This window comes from Myotis davidii, unplaced genomic scaffold (genome assembly GCF_000327345.1).
Source record: "Myotis davidii unplaced genomic scaffold, ASM32734v1 scaffold104, whole genome shotgun sequence".
Lineage (NCBI taxonomy): Eukaryota > Metazoa > Chordata > Mammalia > Chiroptera > Vespertilionidae > Myotis > Myotis davidii.
This window is the reverse complement of record NW_006296625.1, coordinates 1,752,691-1,776,681: the sequence shown is the minus strand read 5'-3', so window position 1 is coordinate 1,776,681 and position 23,991 is coordinate 1,752,691. Positions and strand designations below refer to the sequence as shown.

The 23,991-nt window shown below is 38.0% G+C and overlaps 1 protein-coding gene across 4 annotated transcripts in view; it reads left to right on the top strand.

Moving 5' to 3' along the window:
• Positions 1-299: 299 nt before the first annotated feature.
• SLC17A5 (solute carrier family 17 (acidic sugar transporter), member 5) overlaps positions 300-23,991 on the top strand; it is a 52,855-nt gene continuing 29,163 nt past the window's right edge. For 2 of the 4 annotated variants that reach the window (XM_015569426.1, XM_015569425.1), the window contains exons 1-6: positions 300-375; positions 977-1,173; positions 9,403-9,636; positions 12,147-12,234; positions 15,748-15,834; positions 16,992-17,110. In XM_015569426.1, the coding sequence (XP_015424912.1) occupies positions 306-375; positions 977-1,173; positions 9,403-9,636; positions 12,147-12,234; positions 15,748-15,834; positions 16,992-17,110 (795 nt within the window). In that variant the 5' untranslated portion in view covers positions 300-305. The remainder of the gene's footprint in view (positions 376-976; positions 1,174-9,402; positions 9,637-12,146; positions 12,235-15,747; positions 15,835-16,991; positions 17,111-23,991) is intronic. The other 2 variants (XM_015569427.1, XM_015569428.1) reach the window with 2 other exon arrangements.

Below are 23,991 nucleotides of genomic sequence, written 5' to 3'. Positions count from 1 at the left end.
GGAGTTGCAAGGTCAGCCACTGTCTGGGGCCACCCAGCAGGAGCTACAGAGACATCTGCAGATTCCTCCTCTTGGTATGGGGTTTGGAAGTACCCAGATGAGGCCCAGCTGTGGCGCAAGGCCACTGCTGCTACCAGGTATTGGGCGTTCTTTTGAAATCTCTGGGACTCTCTGACCCAGGTACAGTTTGTTTTAGGCGAAAGGCCAGGCCATTCATATGCAAAAGCCGATGCACACAGCTTGGGTGGAGTTGTAAATTGGGAGGGGCAGGGTCTCTGGGAATCATCAGGGCAGAGCAAACAGCAATGGCTTCCCTGAATAGAGAAGTCCTGCGTACCGGTTCAGGAACAATGATTGCTTCGAGCACCTCTAAGAGTAAGTTGCCTTCACATTCCTGTCCCAATGCCAGACAGTCCAGTTTCTCCCCGTATGTGTCTGGGTCCCCCAGAGTCTCACCTGTAACTGGAATCCAGGACAAGCGAGAGCTTGTATCTCCCTCCCAGTTTAAAGAACAGCATATCCAGGTGCCAGCACTTTCCGTACCACTGCACCTCTTACTGGTCTCAATGCACTTTCTTCACCTCTTTAGTTGTAGAATTTCCAACTCAGCCAGCTTTCCTGCGGTTCTGGGTGGTAGTTGTTCTGCCCTTTAGTTGTAATTTTGGTGTGGTTGTGAGAGGCAGCAAGTATAGGTGATTGATTACCTATGCCACCATCTTGGTTTCTCCTCTGCCTCCATGTTTTAAGAAATTCTTACAGTATAGGCTTGCATGTGTTAAATGTTTATTAACTGCAGATACCAGGAACAAATTCTTTTTGACAAATGTTTTTAGATATGCTTAATCTGATAATATTCTCAGAAAAATATTCATGATTTATTAATTTGTGCACTTCGAAAAGGTAACCTTTTTAGTAATTTAGTCAATATCATCTGTTATTCTTTTAATGAACCTTTTTCCCCAATCTTTTATTTCAGCTCCAGTGTGCTGCTCTGCTCGTTACAACTTAGCAGTTTTGGCCTTTTTTGGTTTCTTCATTCTGTATGCATTACGTGTGAATCTGAGTGTCGCATTAGTGGATATGGTTGATTCAAATACAACTTTAGCAAATAATAGAACTTCTAAGGAGTGTGCAGAGCATTCTGCTTCCATTAAAGTTATTCATAATCACACAGTAAGTACTATTTTTTTAAAGCAAGCAATCTTAATCTTAAAATATATCTAAGTAAAAAATATTGAAAGGTCTTTCTTCATCCTACAAAAGATCAAAAACATTTCTTCATGTAAATTCTGAATCACTTTCTTTTGTGTTTTCCCAGGAACAGGTTGGACAGTAACTTATAACTAACTTTTGCTATTGTGCTGTGATACTTGTAACATGTATAATACACCTTGATCTGTTTGAAAAGTTGTCATTTCCTCTATAAACATATCACCCTTGAAGAAAATTTGGAAAACATGTTTGGCATACCAGTGAAGGGGTTCAGAACAGGCCTCCTCAAGACATGCCACTTTGGTATGTAAATTATATTCAGGTGAAGGCAGTTGTGACCCTGTGAGCTTACAAGAAACTTATACTTTAAAATTTCAAATTAGGGGCCTTGCCCATAATAACAGTTATCACCAGAAATAACTTTTTATGACCTATCTGTAAGGGAAGGACAGACTTCTTTTATTTATTGATTGATTTGAGAGAGAGAAACATCGATTTGTTGTTCCACTTATTTATGCATTCATTAGTTGAATCTTGTATGTGCCTTGTCTGAGGATTGAACTCACAACCTTGGTGTATTGGGGACGATTCTCTAACCAACAGAGCTACCCAGCCAGGGCAGGGAGTGTAAACTTCTAATTATGGAACATCTGCTTTCATCGTTCTGCAGTGACCTTCTCCTCTGAAGCCCAAAGGTTTCTTGCCTCATCCTCAGTTCAGAACGCCCTATATAACCTTATTTAAACTTTTTGTCTCTGAACCTCTCGTGTATGTCGTGTTTTCATATCTACACATATAACTAAATTTGGTTATTTTCTCTTATTAATCTGTCTTATGTAGATTTAATTATTAGACCAGCCAAAAGAACGTTGAGGGTAAAGGAAAATTCCTTAATCTTCTTCAATGCTAAAAATTATTATCCCCACAATTATACTAATTCCACCCTTTCAGAAAGAGCTACCTTGACCTAGTGAGTTTGGAAAATGTTGAACATTAAGCCATCCTCTTGGATATTCACAGTTGCATGTCAGCAAATTAAATTTCCAAACTCTTGCAGTAAAGAAATCTGCATAGGCCCTTGTGGGGTAGCTTAGTTGATTAGAGTCTTATCTCAATATGACAAGGTTGCAGTCTCAGGCCTCAGTCAGGGCACATACAGCCATCAATCAATGGATGCATAAATAAGTGGAACAACAATCTAGGTTTCTTTCTCTGTTCCTCTCTCTCTCTCTCTCTCTCTCCCCAAAATAAACAAATAAATAAGGCATCAGGGAATACATGATTCCCTGTGTTTTAGAATGGCTGTTTCTAATTCTGGGAGTGAATTTTATCTTGTGAGAGTTGCATCTTTTTTAAAAAACTAATTTCAGAGAGGAAGAGAGAGATAGAAATATCAATGATGAGTGAGAATCATTGATCAGCTGCCTCATGCACACCTCCTACTGGGGATCGAGCGCACAACCCGAACATGTGCCCTCGACCAGAATCAAAACCAGGACCCTTCAGTCTGCAGACCGCAGCTCTATTCACTGAGCCAAACCCGAGGGCAGGGTTGCATCTTTTTGCACTCTTCTTTGGGGATGTCTCTTGTATCCCCAGTTCTTATTGGTTTGAGTTGCTATTAAGATTCTACTTGTCAAGATCATATGGTGGATCCTTTGAATTGGAAAAACTTCTAAATTGAAAAGAAAGAGAAAAAAATTTTAGAGAGCTTTCATATTGTTATAATTGCTGGTCATTAAGGTTTGCTTAATAAGATGGAAGAACATCCCTAGCCAATTTGGCTCAGTAGATAGAGGGTTGGCCTATGGAGTGAAGGGTCCCGGGTTCAGTTCCAGTCTAGGGCACATTCTTGGGTGGCAGGCTTGATCCCCAGTGGGGGCGGTGCATGCAGGGAGCAGCCAATCAATGATTCTCTCTCATCATTGATGTTTCTTTCTCCCTCTCCCTTCCTCTCTGAAGTCAATATAAAAAAGTTTTAAAAGATGGAAGGACAAAAATTAGAAGAAAAAAGTCCACTCGAACCCATTCTTAATTGTAGATATTTGTAGATACTGTTTAAAAAAAACAAAAAACAATGGAAGTACAGTTGTCCTGCGCTTAAGAATAAAAAGGGAAGGAAAAAATTGGCAAAATCTTACTAAAAGACAACCTAAAATTTTTGTGTCCTAAGAACTCAGCTTGGTAACCATCAGGTTGGAAGCTTTAAAACATGGTCAAACGAATATGGACTAAGCTCTTTTTACAGGTAGGGTCCTACCAAACTGCTGCCAGCCCTCAAGAAAGGTGTAACCTAATATTACAATGGCAATTGTGCCTAATGTTCCAATTAGATTAGGCCATTTAAAAGTGCACTTAAAGACAAGGACTTCCAAATCAAATAAACAGAATGAAATGCCTGTTTTAAAATATTGTAACTGTGAAACAAAGAGAAAACAAACTGAAGTCACAGAACTCGTCCCAGTAGGGTGAAAAGCTTTAGATCAGTGGTTCTCAACCTTGGCTGCACATTAGAATCACCTGGGAATCTTTTTAAAATCCTAATTTCTGGGCCTCATCCTCCGGAAATTCTGTTTCTTTGTTACTAATGTTGTGGCCCCACCCCATAGCAAAGAAACAAAATTTCCGGAGGATGAGGCCCAGAAATCAGGAAAACCTGACCAGCAATCATTTGGGGCAGCGGTCAGGCTGGTTAATCAAGTTAAAGATTGAAAACAGGGCAGGGTCTCTTGGGTGGACCTTTCACTGGGGACCTTTTTACACAATTGTGGGTAAATGGTCAGGGAATAGAAAAGAGAAACTTCCAGGACTCCTGACTCAAGCTTCAATTAGATTAAAATAATATAGAATATAGGGATTGATAAAATTATGAAAATTTGAATGTTTAAGCAAGCTTTATGTGAAGTTACTGGGTCTCTTTTACCTGATCTATTATAGAGGTGGACATTGTCTCTCACTGGGAAACATTTCCCCTGCCTTTTATAAAACGAAAGGCATATAAATTCACTGCTCAAGCAATATTAATTAGACATGCTAAAGAAGAAGAAAAAATGTTTCATTGAGTGATTGTTGGAAAGAGCAAATTAGAAATTAAAGAGATAAAAGGTACCTAAAATAAAAGACTGTATGACTGACATTACTCCTTACAGATGATTTTCCTCAGATAGTTTTCACTCCTTGGTCTAAGGCCAAATCTATAGGCCATAATTAGATAATTCTTAAACTCAGGGAGGATGCCCAAAAGTTTTTGTAAATGGATTACCTCATGAGCCCAGTGAGAGAGAGAAATAAAGTTTCACACTGTTCCTTCCTTCCCAAATCCAGACAAATTGATTATTGATCCTCTTTCTCCCAGGGATAGCTATTGCCTGTGTCCTAAGTGCTTGGAGTGGCTTTCTGCTTGCCTGGGACATGCAGACTGTCAGTGTTTTCTTTTGCCTATCAGAGCAAATGACTCTGGAAGGCAATGACTTCTGCATCCTCTTCATTCAGTGGGGAAGGAAGAAACTTTTCCTCTACCCTCACGGTTCTTTCGGCTGGTCTAATAATCAAATACACATGAGACAGAGTAACAAGAGAAAATAACCAAATTTAAAACATCTACTGGTACATGGAACCCCCCATACATGAGAGAGTGAGAGACCTTACACACATGAGAGGTTCAGGGATAGAAAGTTAAAATGAGGTATACAGATGTCCCCCCTAAAAATGTATTCACACTTTAACAGCTGATAGCTCAATTTTGAAAATGGAATGTATTTAATAAACTTCCTTTATAATTATGCAAAGTGTGAGTATACATTTTGGGGGGATAGCCTATATAAGGCACTCTGACCAAGTATAAGAGAAGAGGCCCTGGGGGCAGCTTCAAGAGGTCATTACAGAACTATAGGGAGAGAAGATGTTTAGAATTAGAAATTTGCCCTGCCCTATAGATAGGCCATAGTTATTTCTAGTAATAACTCTTATTATGGGCAAGGCCCCTAGTTCTTTGAGAGGTAAAAGTTTCTCATAAGCCTGCAATGTCTTAATGCCTTGAGCTCAAAATAATTCACATTGCAAAGTAGCACATTTGGGGATGCCTGTTCTGAGCCTCTACAAGTCCATGATATTGTTTAATACTGCCAGAAATATTGTCCAAGCTGAAACCTGACAAGACACTTGAAAAGATTTAATAACTTTTTGGCTCAGTGGTTGGAGCCTTGGCCCATGAGCCAAAGTGTCTCAGGTTTGATTCCCGGTCAAGGGCACATACCTGGGTTGCACGTTTGCTCCCCGCCACTGGTCGGGATGTGTGCAGGAGGCAGTCAATCTATGTGTCTCTCTCACGTCGATGGTTCTCTCTCCCCCCTCCCCTTACACTCTGAAAAGCAATGAAAAGAATATCATCTGAGGATTAACAAAACAAATTTGGAAAAATTGGAAGCTAAAGATTCAAAGCCCAATGGGAACTTTTAAAAAAGCCTCCTCCCCTAAGCTAAAATAAAGAATATATACCCAGAGGAAAAGAAGAAAATTAGGAAGATGTAGTTGTCACAATTGTATTGTAGTTACAACACAGTTCTTTGGGGAATTGAGAACAGTTGCCATTACCTTACAAATCTGTGAAACCAGAAATGCAACTATAGAAGTCGTTTAAACCCTGTGACTTGGGACCACTGAGAACTAAAACTGTCCTTTTCCCAACGTCATTCATTAAGAGCTCAAGTTGGACAACTTGATGGAAGCTTCAGAGAAATCACCACTACAGCTCTTATACGGACAATCTTTTTGCCTATTGCAGAAAGATCACCAGAGACATTCAAACTTCAAACCAAGAAAATCCATCAAATTGTCACTGCCTGCCTTCAATCCCTTTGAAAAATGATTCGAGCCAGATATCTAGAAATCTTCTTGACTGCTTTCAGAATTCAGAAACTGGGATTATAGTCTGCTCAATCATTAACTATAGTTTTTCTTTTGTTTCTATAAGGATTCCTCCTAAATACTTGATTGTTTGCACCGTAGGCCTAACTTTGGAACTCAGCTGCATCACTGGTTCCTGAAATAAAACTGTTTAATTAAACTGATCTATTTTCAAGACAAAGACTCTTTTACTGAGATATGGAACAATCTATCAACCTAGTTTCTAGAATATAACTTCTCAGGAAGTTTCAAAGGCAGGACTGAAAGGGTTCAAAAGAGGCCACCCCAAGATGTGCCCCTTTGGCATGTGAATTATTTTGAGTTGCAGCCTTGTGAGAAACTTTTACTACTCCCTTATAGAATTTAAATGGGGGGCCTTGCCCATAATAAGAGTTATTACCAGAAATAACCAGGGCAAACTTTTAATTACTGAACATGTCTGTTCTTATTGTTTTGCAATAACCTTCCTCTCCTCTGAAGCTCCTAAGTGCCTTACCTTATCCTTACTTCAGCAGGTTATATATACACTAGAGGCCCGATGCACAAAATTCGTGTGAGGGGCTCGGCCGTCCAGAAGGACATCTGGTCTAATTAGCATATTATGCTTTTATTATTATAGATCATTTTCCCTTTCTGTTTCTGAACCTCTCATGTATGTGGGATCTCTGACTCATGTACTAGTACGTGGGTTCTCACACAGAGGTAATTAAATTTGTTAATCTGTCTCATGTAGATCTAATTATTAGAAGCTGAAAGAACCTAGGAGGGTAAAAGAAAATTTCTTCTTCCCTCACACCAGAAAATTTGATTGTTTAATGTATTGCTGAATAGTTTTTATGGGTCTATTATTTAATAGCTGTTTTACTTGTAAAGCTACTGTTGCAAGAGAGCTTAGATCATCTAAACTACAGGATGAAAAATAAGATTAGATCAATTTCTTAGGAGATTCTTTTCCAAAATTTATACAAGCCTAAACTAAGTCATTTAAGTCACTTTGCCTGCCTCACAGTGGAATTGATCATTGTATTTATCATTTGTTCAGAATTGAGTTTTAAACACTTTGAATACAGTCATGTGCCACTTAATGACAGGGATTCATTCTGAGAAATGCATCATTAGGTGATTTTGTCATTGTGTGAATGTTAGAGAGTGCCCTTACACCAATCTAGATGTTATAGCCTACTACACACCTAAACTATTTTTGTAGGGAAGGAAAAATAATTTTACCTCTACCCTTAAGCGTTCTTGGCTAAACAGCCCTGTAATAAAATACAGATTAACAGGAGAAAAACAAACAAAAGTTTAATAGCATGTACACTTCCTTTAAACATGGGAGAGACAGGAAAACTGAGTAAACTGTCAAAATGGCTGAAGCCACTACCTTAAAGATCATCTTCAGCTAAAGACAAAAGAAGATGTTGGGGGTCTAGGGAGTCATTTATTTTCCATCCACTTCTAGAAATTGTCTGTATCATGGTGGCTCATCTACCTTGTAGGAAGTTTGCTTGTTTGTCAATCTAATAAAGGAAAAGCCCAGTACACAAGAGTAAGTTTGTTATGGAGATTTAAGTCATATACTTCTTCACTGAGATGAGGTCATCCCCACCTTCCAGGTATAGAGAGCAAAACACCCTTACAAATGGAGATTTCTTAAAATCTAAATGTCCTTTGTTTTATTTTTGTTGACACTATTACAGATGTCCCCCTTCCCCCTCCTGGCCTTCATCACGCTGTTGTTTGCAAATGTGGGCTATGGATATATGTTTTTTGGCTATCTCTTCACAGGGTAACTTCTACTTGGTTTTCAGAGCTTCTCCCATATATGCTGTTTAAAATAAAGTTAACCAGCCTAGCATAATCCTTATGCCAAATAGACATATTTGGGGGTAACAAATTCAGTTCCCCTTCAGCTCCTAGGCTATAAACCTATAAAGCATGTTACTGTACGAAATACTGTAGGCAATAGTAACACAATGTGAAGTGTTTGTGTGATGTGTTGCACTACAGTGTCACTAGGCAAAAGGAAATTTTCAGCTCCGTTATAATATTATGGTACCACTTGACTATATGTAGCCCCTTATTGACTGAAATGTCATTATGTGGCACGTGACTGTATTTTATTTTGCTTATCACACAGGGAGACAATACAGGGAGAAAAGCCTGGTGTCCTTTTTTATGAGTATATTTTCATCCATTTTCAGTGCTCACAAAGGAGCCAGATCACACTTGGGTGAGTCTCCACTGCCATTTACAAATGAAAGCATTCAAGCAAGGTTTTCTTACCCAAGGAAGCACATGTACAAAAAATCTTTACATTTGACTTAACTAATGTTGCTAAATACATATTTGGGTACATGTCACCCACTTTCGCCCATGCCAACCTTTGACATATAACTGTATAACTAAAGTCCTAAAATTGTACAGATACACTACAAATTGGTAACATAAACAAGGATAATTAGGGATTTGTTTTGTATCTTTCCCTTTTGCAAGTGCTTTTGTTGATCTAGCTACTTATCTTCATCTGCCTTATAAAGAGAAATCCTGGAATGGTTCTTGACACTTTTTCTCGGTTATACAGCTATTAAAAATGTCAAATATTCAGATCACTTTCTAAATCTTCATTATTACCTTACTATGTGCAGCTACTAATTAAACATTTCCTATTCACATGAAGTTTGTGGGAAGTTTGTGGCTTGGTTTAAATTCTTGTTCTTTTGTATTGTTCTGTATGCTTATTCAAGTGCTTGGTCTGAAATGGGGAGATATTAATGATCCATATTTATGTATACTAACATCCAACATTAAGTGAACGCTTATGTGTCAGGCCTTATTTTATGTGCATTTTCATTTATTCTTCCCAGAACATAAATCCAGTAAGTAATAGAGCTAGCCTGGAACCCAGGCCTGGCTTCAAAGCTTGGCTCAGCCATTACAGTAGCCTATTTAGTAGTTTTCTGGATTAAGCCTGTACCTCTTTTTTGAGCCTTCTTGGTCCTGATCATTACAAAACCTCTGCAACTCATCCTGTAATCTAGTTTCATAAAATAGCAAGCCTTCTTGAAGTTTTTGTCTTTCAATTATTTTCCATTCACTTCTAGATAAGAAACTGCATGCCTGTGTCATGGTGACTCGCCTACCTTGTAGAAAGTTTGTGTGTTCTTCAGTCTAAAAAAGTGGTTCAGAATTACATTTTTATGTACTTACATGCCAGTAAGATAAAGGAGCTGTTTAATGAAGGTCTTATAAGGTTGGTGTTTTTTTCCTCCCTTCTACTCTTTATAGGGTAAAAGGTACAAATGGGATGCAGAAACTCAAGGATGGATTCTTGGTTCTTTTTTTTATGGCTACATCATCACACAGATTCCTGGAGGATATATTGCCAGCAAAGTGGGGGGAAAACTGCTGCTAGGATTTGGGATCCTTGGCACTGCTGTCTTCACCCTGTTTACGCCCATTGCTGCAGATATCGGAGTTGGAGCTCTCATTGCACTCAGAGCACTGGAAGGACTAGGAGAGGTAATTTTTTTCTCTCTTCTGGTTTTATTCTTGCTCTATATACCTTTCTTGTCTTTTTAAAGATACCATTCTTTGGTATGAATATGAACCAAAAACTAATATTGGAAGATAATAGGGATTTATTTTTTAATGAGAAAGATGATTAACTGGAAAATCACCTGAGTAGATTTCCTTTATGGTCAATAAAGTCTCGAGTGGGAGCACCCTGACATTGGAAGCTTTACTGAAAGAGCAGAGAAAACATTTTCCAGGAGACATTCCATAGCTCTCTCTTTTACTTTAGGAGCTAATAAAATAAAACACTATTAAAACAGTTAAGACAGACCTCTGGAACTTTTGCCATAGTTTATCTCTGCTGTGTCAATGATTGCACCTAAAACACACTTTACACAGTAGATTATTGAATTACCTTTTTACTTTTAAATTTGTTGCTTATTCAAAGAACTTCCTCTATATCATTTGTTCTTTTTTTCTGGTGCTTTAACTTAGATAAATTATTTTATTTGTCATTTTATGTAAGTTTCTTTGTTTCTGTGATTCTTCTGTTCTTTCTGTTGCTTTTAGAATTATTAATTTTTATGTCTTTTCTTCCTCCCCTCCTAAGATATTTATCATTTTAAAATTTTTTAATTCCTTATCTTTTTTTCTTTCCACTTCTCCTTAGCATTTCCTTTTTGTACCTCCATCTTTAAATAAGGATTTCTTTTTGTTTCTTTTAACTTCTACCCATGAAACCAAGGCATAGATTAGTTTTCTCTCTCTTAACACTTCTCTAACCCAAGCAAAATAGTGGCCTCTGGATTTGGTGTAGAGCATGAAGTTATTTCAGGTAGTAATATATTATGCTATGTTAGAAAACCATTAACTGGAGTCATAAAAACAGAGTTTGAATAATACCTTCACTGTGAAAATGTTAGGTAAGTCCTAATGTCTAGGCCTCAATTCCATCATTTTTTTAAAAATTGGGACTAAAATACCTGCCCCATATTCAATCACAGCTCAAATGGATAACGATTGCTAGAGTACTTTGGAAATTGCCAAGTACTAAATTAATTTAAGCTTTGATCACTCATCCAAACATTTTTATTTTGTCCTTATCAAATAGTGATGTACTAAGTAAATCCCTCTTAACTACAAAATAAAAATTATCCCTGTAATACCAGGTTCCTCTTCTCCTTACCTAAGTAGATTATACTTAATTGTAGCATATTTTCTCTGTTCCAGGTATTGAATCTCCTTGCAGCATGTATTCTCATATTTTAGCACACTTTCTAATGATGCTACTAATTTAGCACTATAACATATTAATTGTATTACTACTGCTATCTCAAGTGACTATTTTATTTCTGAATAGAATTTAAGTTGTGTTTATTCTGAGGCTCTTTGTCTTTCTTTATTCTTCTAATATGTATCACATGTACATCGCCTCATCCATAAAATTAGGTCAGCATCTCTCATCCCTAGCATCTGATTCACCATAAAATATACCTACATTGTGCCTAGGGTTTTATAATAAAGTTTTCCACAATATAATCTTGGTAGACATTTCTGAATGTCTTATGATTTATTCTATAATGACTCCTCCTCTTGCTCCATGATACAGATTATTGCCTATTTGGAATGCTGCCTAAGTCATTTTTGCTTCTATTAGTCATTTTTGCTTCTATTAGTATTTCTTCTTTGGGAAAGAATTAGCAGAAAGTACAAAGTAATAAAGCATATATTCTTCTCTCCATTAATAATAGCACTAGTACCATTTATTTTTACAACAATCATGCAAGATAGGGAGCATCTGTTTTACATATAAAGAAACTGAAGTTCAAGGAGATTGAGACTACACAAAGACTATACACACTGTAATTGAATGTATTCCCCACCCCCCCCAGACCATTTTTTTTTTATCAATTAAAATCAACTTAAATTTCTTCCAGTATCCCAAAGTATTAGCTCAGTATTTTTAAAAGTTATATTGGTGCCCTGTCTGGTTTGGCTCAGTGGATAGAACTTCGGCCTGCGGACTCAAGGGTCCCAGGTTCAATTCCGGTCAAGGGTATGTACCTTGGTTGCGGGCACGATCCCCACTAGGGGGTGTGCAGGAGGCAGCTGATCGATGTTTCTAACCAATAAAAATATATTTAAAAAATAATTTTTAAAAAGTTATATATGTTGGTAACATTTCCATTTCATTCAGGCCTTTAATAAAGTGAATGAGTAAAATTAACCTTGAGAGGGATCTTTTATGTCATCATTCAGTCTGTTCTTTTAGATTTATTATAACCTTTACCTTAGTCCTCAAATCAGTTGATAGAATTCACAAATCATTGTTCAGATTTTGAAAGTACTTCATATAAGGTATTGTCACTTAACACTATAAAGACATTTCCCTTTATGGAACCCGATTCTGGTTTGATTCTTATCCAGAAATTTCTCTTGCAATAAAATTCAACTGAATTTAAAACATTAGCACAACTACCTTATATTTCATCAGAAATATCCTTTCCCCTCCTCAGGGTGTTACATTTCCAGCCATGCATGCCATGTGGTCTTCTTGGGCTCCCCCTCTTGAAAGAAGCAAGCTTCTTAGCATTTCATATGCAGGTGAGATAACTATTCTTATAAAAAATTTTGCTATAATTGGTTATGTACATAACAACCTTGGAGAAAAGTGCCTCATATCATATAATGTCAGATGCCTCCTTTGGGGGAAAATTAACTTTTGGGGGTATAACTTTATTTTTCATTTTTTTCTTTGGCTCAACTATATAAAGCAATGTGGCTTAACTAACTAATGTTATTTTCTTCTACCATAATTTATTTTTAAAAATGTTGACTTCCCAGATATCCTATATAAAAAAGGCTAATATGCAAATCAACCAAACGGTGGAACAACTGGTTGCTATGATGTGCACTGACTACCAGGCGGCAGATGCTTAACTCAGGAGCTGCCCCCTGGTGGTCAGTGTGCTCCTATAGGGGTGCACCACTCAGCCAGAAGCCCTGAGCCAGGCTTATGGCTGGTGAGCACAGTGGCGGTGGCAGGAGCCTCTCCTGCCTCTGTGGCAGCACTAAGGATATCTGACTGCCAGCTTAGGCCCAGTAAGCCATCAGTCGGATATCCCCCGAGGGTTCCCTGACTGCAAGAGGGTGCAGGTCGGGCTGAGGAACCCCCCCGCCCAAGTGCATGAATTTCATGCACCAGGCCTCTAGCTGGTATAGAAAATGCTATGGGGTTTTTTGTGGGGGTTTTTTATTGTTGTTAATCCTCACCGGAGGACATTTTCCCCATTGATTTTGTTTTTAGAGAGAGTGGAATGGAGGGGGAAGACAGAGAAAAACATCTGTGTTAGAGAGACACAGCCATTGGTTGCCTCCTGCATGCTCCCCAACCTGTGCTGGGGATTGAGCCTGCAACTGAAGCACATGCCCCTGACCGGAATCCACCTCCAACCCTTCAGTCTGAGGGCCAATGCTCTAATCACTGAGCAAAACCAGCCAGTGTGAGGATGCTATGTTTTTTTCTAAAGTCCTATGGCTGGAAAATTGAAGGCTCATTCTTAAATTGTGATTTCTGATTTTATCGTCTAATGCACATATCATGACTCTCAACCCCTCTCTTCATACATCTTTTTTCTATGCATTTACTTGCCATCATTTTTATCTATAAGTGAGATAGTATAGGTTTTATATATGAATTATAATTTTACCAGATTACACAAGAATTCGAGCCTTCTATTAACTGAATTAAATCTTTTTTACCTGACTGCTATTAAATACAGAAAGGCTTCTCTGTGGTGACTTACAAGCTAAAATCTAAAGGGTAAGAATGAACTAGTCATGCAAAGAGCAGAAAAAAGATCATTCCAGCCCATCAGAACAACATGTACAAGGGCTCTCAGGCAGGAAATACATAAGGGTTCAAAGAAATGAAAAACCACTACAAGTGGCTAGAACATAATGAATAAAAGGAATATTACATAAAAGCTTAGAGAAATAGACAAGAGCCAGATAATATCAGGCCTTATAGGCTACAGGAAAGAATGAGGATTTTCATTTCCAAGATAGAATGCGGAGATATCAGAGGGTCTTAGTTTTTGGTTTTGTTTTTTTTTTTCAATCCTCACCCAAGGAAATGTTTTTATTGATTTTGAGAGAGAGAGAAAGGGAAACATCAATCGGTTGACCCAGGGATCAGATTCACAATCTAGGTGTGTGCACTGACCAGGAATTGAACCCACCACCTTTGGTGTATGGGATGATGCTCTAACCAACTGAGGCACCCTGCTAGGGCATAGATATCAGAGGTTTTTAATCAAAAGAGAGACATAATCCAATTTATATTTTAAGAAGATGATTCTTACAGCTGTATAGAAATTAACATGAGAAATCTGATTATAAGTTCAAGAACAGGTACTATCTGCGGTTCCCCTTCACCAATTGAATACAGTCTAACCTCGAATTATTAGTCAACATTTTTTATACGCTTCACCACTTCATGTCTGAACCATGTCCAGCATGGTCAGTGGTGAACCTGAGGAGGGGTGGTAAAGGATTAAAGAAAACAGACAAGAGAATACATTTGGGGATAGATGGATCACTGTGCCTGGTTGAGGATACACTGACACAGCCTGTAAGCCAAAGCTTTATTTTATAGTCAGGTCACACAAAGCAAAACAAGGACAAGATGTTTACAGTGTTCTTGTGAGTTTCAAATCTGCTGCTTTCCTGTTGTTGCCATTCTCTGAAGTTTTATCTAGCTTTGTTTTGGCAGCACTTACTGCACCTCCCGCCGCCCACATCTCTTAGCTACCTCAAACTGTAGGGTCCAACTATAAGGTCAAGCTTACAACTATAGCCTTTGGCTATAACCGTGCTGGAAGGGCTTTGCCCTCCAAGCTGGGACTTGTATGTGGCTTTGCCACAAGTCAATCCAAGGCTTGATCCTGTCCGAACACTATAGCCACTCTCCACACACGTCAATCAGCCTATGCCCTGGCACATAGTACCTGGCATGGAGAACATATTCAGTAACTATTCGACTTGTTTTTCCAGCCTTTATCTTCTTTCCCTTCAACCAGAGTTCCCAAATCCACTCTCTGCTTTTCTACTTTCTTGACTCATCCTATTACACCTCCCTCTGTATCTTCTTACCTTGTTTCTATGGGTCTAAATTTTAGCCATCTTTTCAAAGCCCACTGCTGCTTCTTATATCTTTTCCTGACTTCTTAAAGTCAGAGGTGATCTGTCTCATATTTGAACTTTCATATTGCTCTGTGACACTTAACACTTTCTAAGCAACCAAACGACTGGTTGACTGGTTGCTATGATGCGCACTGATCACCATTGGGCAGATGCTCAATGCAGGAGGTGCCCCCTGGAGGTCAGTGTGCTCCCAGCCAACCTCCTGTGGCTGGCCAACCTCCCATAGTCCCTCCCCCTGGCCAGCTGGCCCCAATCGGGACTGGGCGAGATGGCCCTGATCACCCCCGATTGCCGACCAGACCAAGGGACCCCACCCATGCGTGAATTTGTGCACCGGGCTACTAGAATAATATTAAGACCACAACTTGAGCCAAGAAACAATATCTGATTATTTTAGCTCCGATCATACCCACTAAGGTGTCTTGTGTATGGCAGTTAAAATTAATTTTATTTATTTCTCTGAAACAATTGTTTGTAACATATTGTGGACAAATTAGATTATTACAAGTTTCATTCTTATTTCATTAAGTATGCTGCTGTAGGTTATGTTTATCAGCCTTAGAGACCACCTTTGAACCTCAGATGCCTGGATTCCTAACACATGTGACATTTACCCATTCATATTATAATAGGTCTTATATTGATAGATGCCTTCTAATGCAATAGCTACATAGTTGTAACTAATGGAAGTACATATTAACGTATACATTTTACATATTGTGGATTTTCTGGTAAATGATTCCTTAAGAAAATGGATTGTTTGTATTTACGTGTGACTAATTCAGTTCTTGTAGGATCTGAATCATTCTTTCTCTTCTCCATTACTTGTTACCCATCTTCTTTAGCAATAAATGGGTAACAAAGTCTTTGTTCATCTCTCCAAAGTTTACAAAGTCTTTGTTGTTATTTTAGGAGCACAGCTTGGGACAGTAGTTTCTCTCCCTCTTTCTGGAATAATTTGCGTCTATATGGATTGGACTTATGTCTTCTACTTTTTTGGTAAGTTCATTGAAAATTTTAACCAAAAATTATAGTGTAACGAATCCAAAATGTAATAGTAGTCTTATAATTGGTTAAAATATATATATTCCAACTCACTGAAGTAATCATCTCCAAAATCACAAAGCTCTAAAACACTGATAACCTATTTTTCAAGTTGATATGGTCAAAATGATCTGGCTGAGTTTTGACCTGATATTAGTGTGGGGATATTTCTCAATAGAAACTGCTGTTGAATCCAAGACTTAAAGCTATACTTACTATCAAAAATTACTATGTTGAATATTATAAAAATGTATATTTTGAAAATTTTCTTCTCAAGCAAGGTAGGAAGCTTTCACTTGTTAGTTTTAATTTTGTCTCAGGGCCTTTTACTTCTCAGTATCATTAGCATAGTGATACATGTTTTCAATAAATTAGATTGCCACAAAGACATTTTATGCAGGAAATCTAACTGCAATCACAACAAAAGGAAACCAACACAAAACAAAGCAGATACCTGTGGAAATAATAGCTTGTGGAAATTTATATTTTAAAAGGTTTGTCAGCTTGCTCTTTCTCTCTCTGGAGCACACCCATGCCTTTTCCCCTCTCTGTCTCTCTGCCTTTCTTTTTCCTAAGCTCCAGGGCCTTCTTTTGTTTTTGTTGGTGTGGTTTTTTGGGGGTTTGGTGTGGTTTTTTTTGGGGGGAGGGGGGTCTCTTCTTTTTTTGTTAATAATTCTTCATTCTTGAAAGTATTACATATGTCCTCTTTTTCCCCCATTGACCCCCTCCAGCCAACCCCCATCCTGCTCCCCAGGTCTAGGGCCCTTCTTTTGTCTCTAACTTGTTTCCTGAGCCCACAAAGCTCAGCTGGTTCTATAGCTCACTTCTTCTACCTCTGACTTTCTAAATAAACTTTTGCAAATAAATAAAAATAAAAGATTTGTCTGGTATACTCTGAAAGGCAGAGTCATATGGTCAAAAGTTGTTCTCTTCAAAATGTATAGGAAATAATACAGATAGCAATTATCCCATTAAAGAATTATGAGAGGAACTTGAAATAAAAACTAAACTGAAACCAATATACATTGATTTTATAATTACATAATTTTTTCAACACTGTAAAAACTACTGTTGGTGCATTCTAATTTTATTTATTATTTTTCTATTTTAAGGTATTGTTGGAATCATTTGGTTTGTTTTATGGATCTGGTTAGTTAGTAATACACCAGAAACGCACAAGACAATCTCTCACCAGGAAAAGGAATACATTCTTTCATCGTTAAAAAATCAGGTATTGACTTTGGCATATTTTAAAAATAATTTTGAAACTTTTTTTCTTCAGAAATAAAATACCAATTGTTTTTGTTTTTTTACCACGTTGCCATCTTAACCAGAAGCCGAAGATCCCAGTTTTTAACAGATATTTTCATTATGCATGCTCTAGGCAAAATGGAACAGGCAAATGAAATAAATGTACAAAGTATTGGTTTGTTTTGCTGGAGAAAATCTAATTCTCTCTAAAACCTATGAAAAAATTAATTTTTAAAGTTATTTTAAACCTTCTAGAGCAGCAGTTTTCAACTTTTTTCATCTTATGGCACACTAATTACCAAAATTCTGTAGCAGATGAAAAAATGTATATATTTTTTGCTAATCTGACCAAAGAAATAGTATAATTTTGATTCTTTACACCAGATGGCTATTGTTGTGGTAAGGGAAAAGAGGTCAGTGCTCCTGACTAAATAGTCAGATATTGCATGTTTTGAAAATTCTTGTGGCACACTGGTTGAAAATTACTGTTCTAGAGTAATTATCAGGCGAATCTTAAATATGTTTTCTTCTTAATTAGTAGAAAATAAAATGTGTTATTATGAAAGGAATCTTATAGCTACACTAGAGGCCCAGTGCACAAAATTCGTGCACCAGGGGGCAGGGTGGTGGGTCCTTCAGCCTGGCCTGTGTGCTCTCACAGTGCAGGAGCCCCGCGATTGATCACCCCAAAGAGGTAGGTCCCACCCACCCATCCGGGGCTCCTCGATGGATTGCTCCAAAAAGGTAGGCCGGAGCCGAGGGACCTGCCTCCGTGCTGTGCATGCAGCATCAAGCCCCGCCCACCCAATGTGCATGCAATCTCCTGGTGATCACTCGTTATGGTGTGAGGGCATCACGACCACATAGGCTTTTATTAATAGGATTCTAAATGGTAGCTGTTAGAAAACTAGTATGTTTTTATCTGTATTTTAAATGAGTGTGATTTAATGATGATAGCATATTTAATATATATACTTATTTGCCCCTCTACAGTAGATCTTTAGAAAAAAACATCTTATTAAAGCTAGATTTCTATCACTTAATCAAACACAGTAGCAAGTCAGAAATAAAAGTCTGTCATAATTTAATATAAGAAATACTCAAGCCATGAAAACAAAATATTTGGCCCTAGTTGCGTTGGCTTAGTGGACCGAAGGGTCCTGAGTTCAATTCTAGTCAAGGGCATGCACCTTCAATGCAGGCTCCACCTTGGTCAAGGTGCATGCAGGAGGCAACTAATCACTGGGTTTCTCTCACATCAATATTTCTCTGTCTTTCCCTCTCTCTTCCATTCTCTCTAAAAATTAATGGAAAAATATCCTTGGGTGAGGATTAAAAATATATATATTTGCCTTTTGGGGAAAATAAAAGATAATCTGAAATCATTAGGAAAAATTAAAATATATATAGTCCTTTCTTAGCTTTATTAATGGCTTCAGAGTCACTTTATTAGTTTAAGAACATAAAATAATTCATTTGAAACTTTTGCCCAATAAGTTACCACTATTGATATTTTCAATGTTTATAGAAAGTATAGGCAGGTAGAATTTAAACATTTACTCATTTACATTTCTTTTAAGTTTTTAAATTTTGCTACAAATGTATCTACAAACTGCTGAACTTTAGAAAAATATGGCATATCTTGTTCTTTGCCAAAGGTCAGCAAAAAATTAGAAGAAATCAGCGATGTAATAAGGAAAGTTACTTTGAGATCTTAGTGTCCTTCATGATGTTAATCAAATGTATCACCCACTTTTTTCCTTGAAGAAACCAATAAAAAGAATTTAATGCCATGTTAACAGGTCTTGCCACATAAAACTTTATATGTTTGTCACATTTTCTCAGCATTGCTGGGCAACAGCGAGCTTCTATTATTATTTTCATGGACTTATGAAACTTTTTAGTTTTAGATTTTTTCCAAAGCTTTCTCTACTTCATGTGTGTCTAAATCTGTCCATTATCCAAACCTACGGCTAATTTGTTCTTTCATATGTTTCAGAAAGTAGAATATTCAGAAGCAAGAGGAGTTAGAAGGATTAAGTTTCATAGAACCCCAAACTGCATTCTTAAATCAGATGATATCATAGTTGAAATGTCATAAAATAATGTGTTTCGTGAAACTTCACCTTTAAATCTTGGATCCAAGAGATCTAGATCATCTGCTGTACTTTGTTCATCCTTTAAACATTTTTTGACAATTTACAATGTCCTAGTTTCTTTGTCAGGTACTGAGAGCTTAAAAGATAAGAGAAAGAAAATGAACAAGACATGGTTCTTGTGGGATCTGTGATCTCCAGAGGGAGACAGACATGAATGAACAGAATTTCAATATAGTGTAGTCTGCATGATGCAGTGCCGTAAGACAGACACATAAGCTCTGGCCTGTGTGGCTCAGTTGGTTGGAGCGTTGTCCTGTACACCAAAAGGTGGCGTGTTCAATTCCTGGTCAAGGCACATACCCAAGTTACAGTTAGATCCCATAAGCAGGAGGCAACTGGTGGATGTTTCTCTCCCTCCCTCTCTCCCTCTCCCCCAGCTCCCTCCCTTCCTCTCTCTAAAATCAATTACATAAATTAAGTAATATTTTTTTAAAAAACAGATGCACAGGAAATCTTTGAAACAGAAGGCAGGGCGTCTCAGCCAGCCTGGGACATGTCATAAGTCCTCTGGTATCCGTGCCCCCCTGCCAAAGATCATTACGAACATACCTATAGCGGAACAGAATTGGGTTTCTTGATTTGTTTTAGTGAGAGAGAAAGCACATCATGAGGAACCATAGGGCATCTCAGTGAGAATTAGGAGCTTGTTATAATTTAGACTTGGATTCATTGACTTTGGGGAGGATTTAAAGAACTGTTTTGGTGTCAGTAGCAATTCTATAATTATCTTAATTTTTTTCTAGAAGGTGGGCTAAAGCTGTTAGCCAGTAGAGGAGATTTTTGCTCCTTTTTTGTGGTTCATAGCATTCTTATTTTGTCTGTGTTCAGACATGATTATAGAGTGGTCTTGTTTTTGTCTCATTCCATCATGTTTATAGAATGGCTTTGTTCAAGTTCGATGGTTGAACACCAGGACCTAGTTGTTACAAGCAGGCAAGCTCAGGTGACAATAGCCTGAGGATGCTTTTTTCTTTCTCACTAATAAAAGCTTTATATGATCAGTCTAAAAAGGGAAATTGGAGTTAGCCAGACAGATTGGGGAAGTGAGAGACGTGCAGGCATTCCAGGCCAAGTACATGGTGCAGCGAAGGCACAGGAGACAGGGTAATATCTCAGGAAGTCAGCAGTTAGGGAGGGCTAAAAGTAAAAAGCAAAGAGCAGCAGAAGATATAGGAGGTAGGCAGAAGTCAGATCAGAGGGTCCCCTGTGTCTCACTGAGGAGTTCAGATTTTATCGTGCAGGCACTGGGATGCCATGAATTGTTTGTAAGCTTGGTGACGGGATGAGGCATTTTAGAGAACTTACACTGACAGCTGTGTGGAGAGAAGACCTGAGCCAGATAGGCGAGGTTCCAGTTAGATGCTTTCTTACTTATTAAGCTCAGAAAAAGTCAATGCTTACAGGCAGAAATGTGATTTCATTCTTACAGTTGGTAGATCTTACATTTATGGCAGCATGTATAGTTCTAATTCTGATTTAGAAATTGTTACAAAAAGAGCAATAAAATCTTCGGGGAAGTCTACAAGTAAACTCCCAACGCCAGCTCATAACTAGTGAGCTCTATACTTGTGAGTGCTTTAAGATCATCAACATCTCTGTTTTAAAGATTTCTCTTTAATAAATTATAAACAGACATTACCACTTCACCCATAGAGGTTTTCTTTCCTAGAGATCTTGTATTGGTTTTTTCTTTTCTTTACTTAATTCTTGAGAACAGCATGTTTTATAACTGTTTTTGCTTTTATACTAAGAAAGAGTATACAATTTGGCAACATTATTAAGTAAATGGGGACCTTGGTTTGAACAGTTAGTTGCTATAAATTAAGAACATCTATTGCATGCAACTTTTTTCTAAATCAATTTGTTGTTACTTGCATTTGACAGGAAAACGTTTTTTTGTGAAGTTGCACATAGAAGATACTCAATATATGTTGAATGGCCTTACCCTTCATGTATTCTAGAAAATTAACACATTTTACAACAAATAATTTTTTTGTAGTTATCAGAGCAGCATGTGCCTTGTCTTCCCCAGTTACTGCTGGGAGCAGGATTCTTGTGATATCCCAAGAAAAGGAATTTTCTGAGACTCACACGGGATGATGAGACATAATAGAAAGCTTTATTTCTATGGAATTATATCCCTGGGTTTCCAAAGTCCCATTTCCTATTCCAGTCATAGAAGAAGTGTAGCTGGGATTTCAATAGAGCTGGAAGCAGAGCCAGTGTCCAGACTTTCCCTTCCATGTTGGAGCGGGTCCAGTCCAGCATCAGGGTAGTTTAGCGTGTGTTTCCCACTGCCGTCTTGCAGTCCATTGTGGGGTCCGCATGGCTGTGGGCCATCCAGGCAAAATGAGGAAGCCAAGAATCACAAGAGTCACGAGCCGAGTGCACCAAGAGTCACAAGGGGAACCAAGCGGGTGAATTTCTTTGTTTAGGGGATTATGTATCCTCCTACTTCCATGCGCTGGCAGAGGCCATGCCCCTTATGTACAACTATCTCTGTCTTCAGATGTAACTGACAAGAAAGCAAATTAGCAATTATATTCCCCATATAAGATTCCAGACCTCACTGTTTCATCAGAAATTCCATTATCATTCAAATATCTAAAGAAAATTTGCTTTCAAAATGTTGGCTGGAAAGATGATTTGAGCAATTTAAAATTTTCCTTCCCAGTGTATTTTCATTTATCACCAGTGGCATTTCAGAATAATGTAGAGCTCTCATGTTTTTGCCAACATGTAGGTTAATGAAGCCATAGAGAATGTGTGTGTGGACACTGTTTGATTGACAAGTCTTCTCTAACAGTAATAGTTCAGAATCAATAGCAAGAGAATAATTTCTAGATCTAGAATATCAGAAAAAGCTGTTTTGTACTTCATTAAGGTCTTACCTTAAACCTGTGTCATCCATTACGGTAGTCACAAGCCCATGTGGCTATTAAATTCTTATTTAAACTAACTTAATTAAAAATTTGGTTCCTCTGTTGTGTTAGGCAAAATGCAAGGGCTTAATAGCCACATGTGGCTACTGGTTGCCACACTGAGAAATGCAGCTATAGAACATTTCCATTGTAGAAAATTCTACTAGACAGCACTACCTTAAAACCTTGAAGGATTTTTTAGTGTCTGCTGGATACTTGGATAGTTTCTCTTAGTAACATTTTAAAACATCCTCTTTAACTTGAAACATAATGTATAATGTGAAAATGCTGTAAATTGATCTCATAATTCTTATTGGGAGAAAAGACTTTTGTTTTGTACCCAGTTTACAAATGAACACGAAGCTGTAATATGTGCATATCCTATTCTTTCCAAACCTCACATAATTACCAATTCCTTTTTGTGGAGAGAACATTTAAGATCTGTCTTAGCATCTTTCAAGTATATAATACGGTATTATTAACTTTCGTCACCATGCTGTACATTAGGTTCCCAGAACTTATTCATCTTATAATTAGAAATTTGTACTCTTTGACCAACACTTCCCCCTCAGCCCCTGGCAACTACCATCCCACATGCGTTATATCAAACAGTATTTTTCTCTCTCTAATTTTTTCACTTAGCATAACGCCCTCAAGGTCTAGTCATGTTGCAAATGGCAGGATTTCTTTGTAGCTGATTGTCTAAGTCAATATTCTCCACGGGCTCCCGGACCTCAGCCAAAAGGGGCTGGAGCTGGTTCATAATTGCCTTTAGGGTTCATGGCCGGGACCATGATTTGTATTTGTTTTACCCAATGCACAGGTGTGTGAGGCTCCTCCCAGGCCCCTTGGCAAATGGAGCTGGATCCCACAGCTCCCACAAAGGCACTTTGTCTATGGATGGATGCCAGATGAGTCTAGACAGTGATGGCGAACCTTTTGAGCTTGGCGTGCCAGCATTTTGAAAAACCCTAACTTAACTCTGGTGCCATGTCACATATAGAAATTTTTTTATATTTTCAACCATAGTAAAACAAAGACTTATATTTTTTATATTTATTTTATATATTTAAATGTCATTTAACAAAGAAAAATCAACCACAAAAATGAGTTTGCCTGTCACCTCTGACACGCGTTTCATCTCTGACACGCGTGTCATAGGTTCGCCATCACTGGTCTAGGACATCTTATTTGACTATCTTGCTGATGTTACTCCACTTATCGCTGTTCTTGGTTGGGTGTTTCTCAAAAACATCAGATTATCAAAAATTCAGTTGATATTTATAGGCCGTGAAAATACGCTAGTATGGCTAAATTTGCTTCATTTGTACAAACAAGATTATGCCTAAATACTGTCGAAATGCTATTATCAGAGCCATATATTCTTCCAAAATAATACTGTTAAGCCCTGGCCAGTGTGGCTCAGCTGGTTGAAGCATCTTCCTGTACACCAAAAGGTGGTGGGTTCCGTTCCTGGTCAGGTTGTGGGTTTGATCCCTGGTTGGGGCATGTATGGGAGGCAACGGATCGATGCTTCTCTTTCTCTCTAAAAAAAAATTAAAATAGCCCAGGAGGTGATGGGTCAATTCCCAGTCAGGGCACATGACTGGGTGCAGGCTTGATCCCCAATAGGGGGTGTACAGGGGGCAGCCGCTCAATGATTCTTTCTCATCATTGATGTTTCCACCTTTCTCTCCCTCTCCCTTCCTCTCTGAAAACAACAAAAATATATTTTATAAATTAATTAATGAAAACATCACTGTCACTACATGCAAGTACAT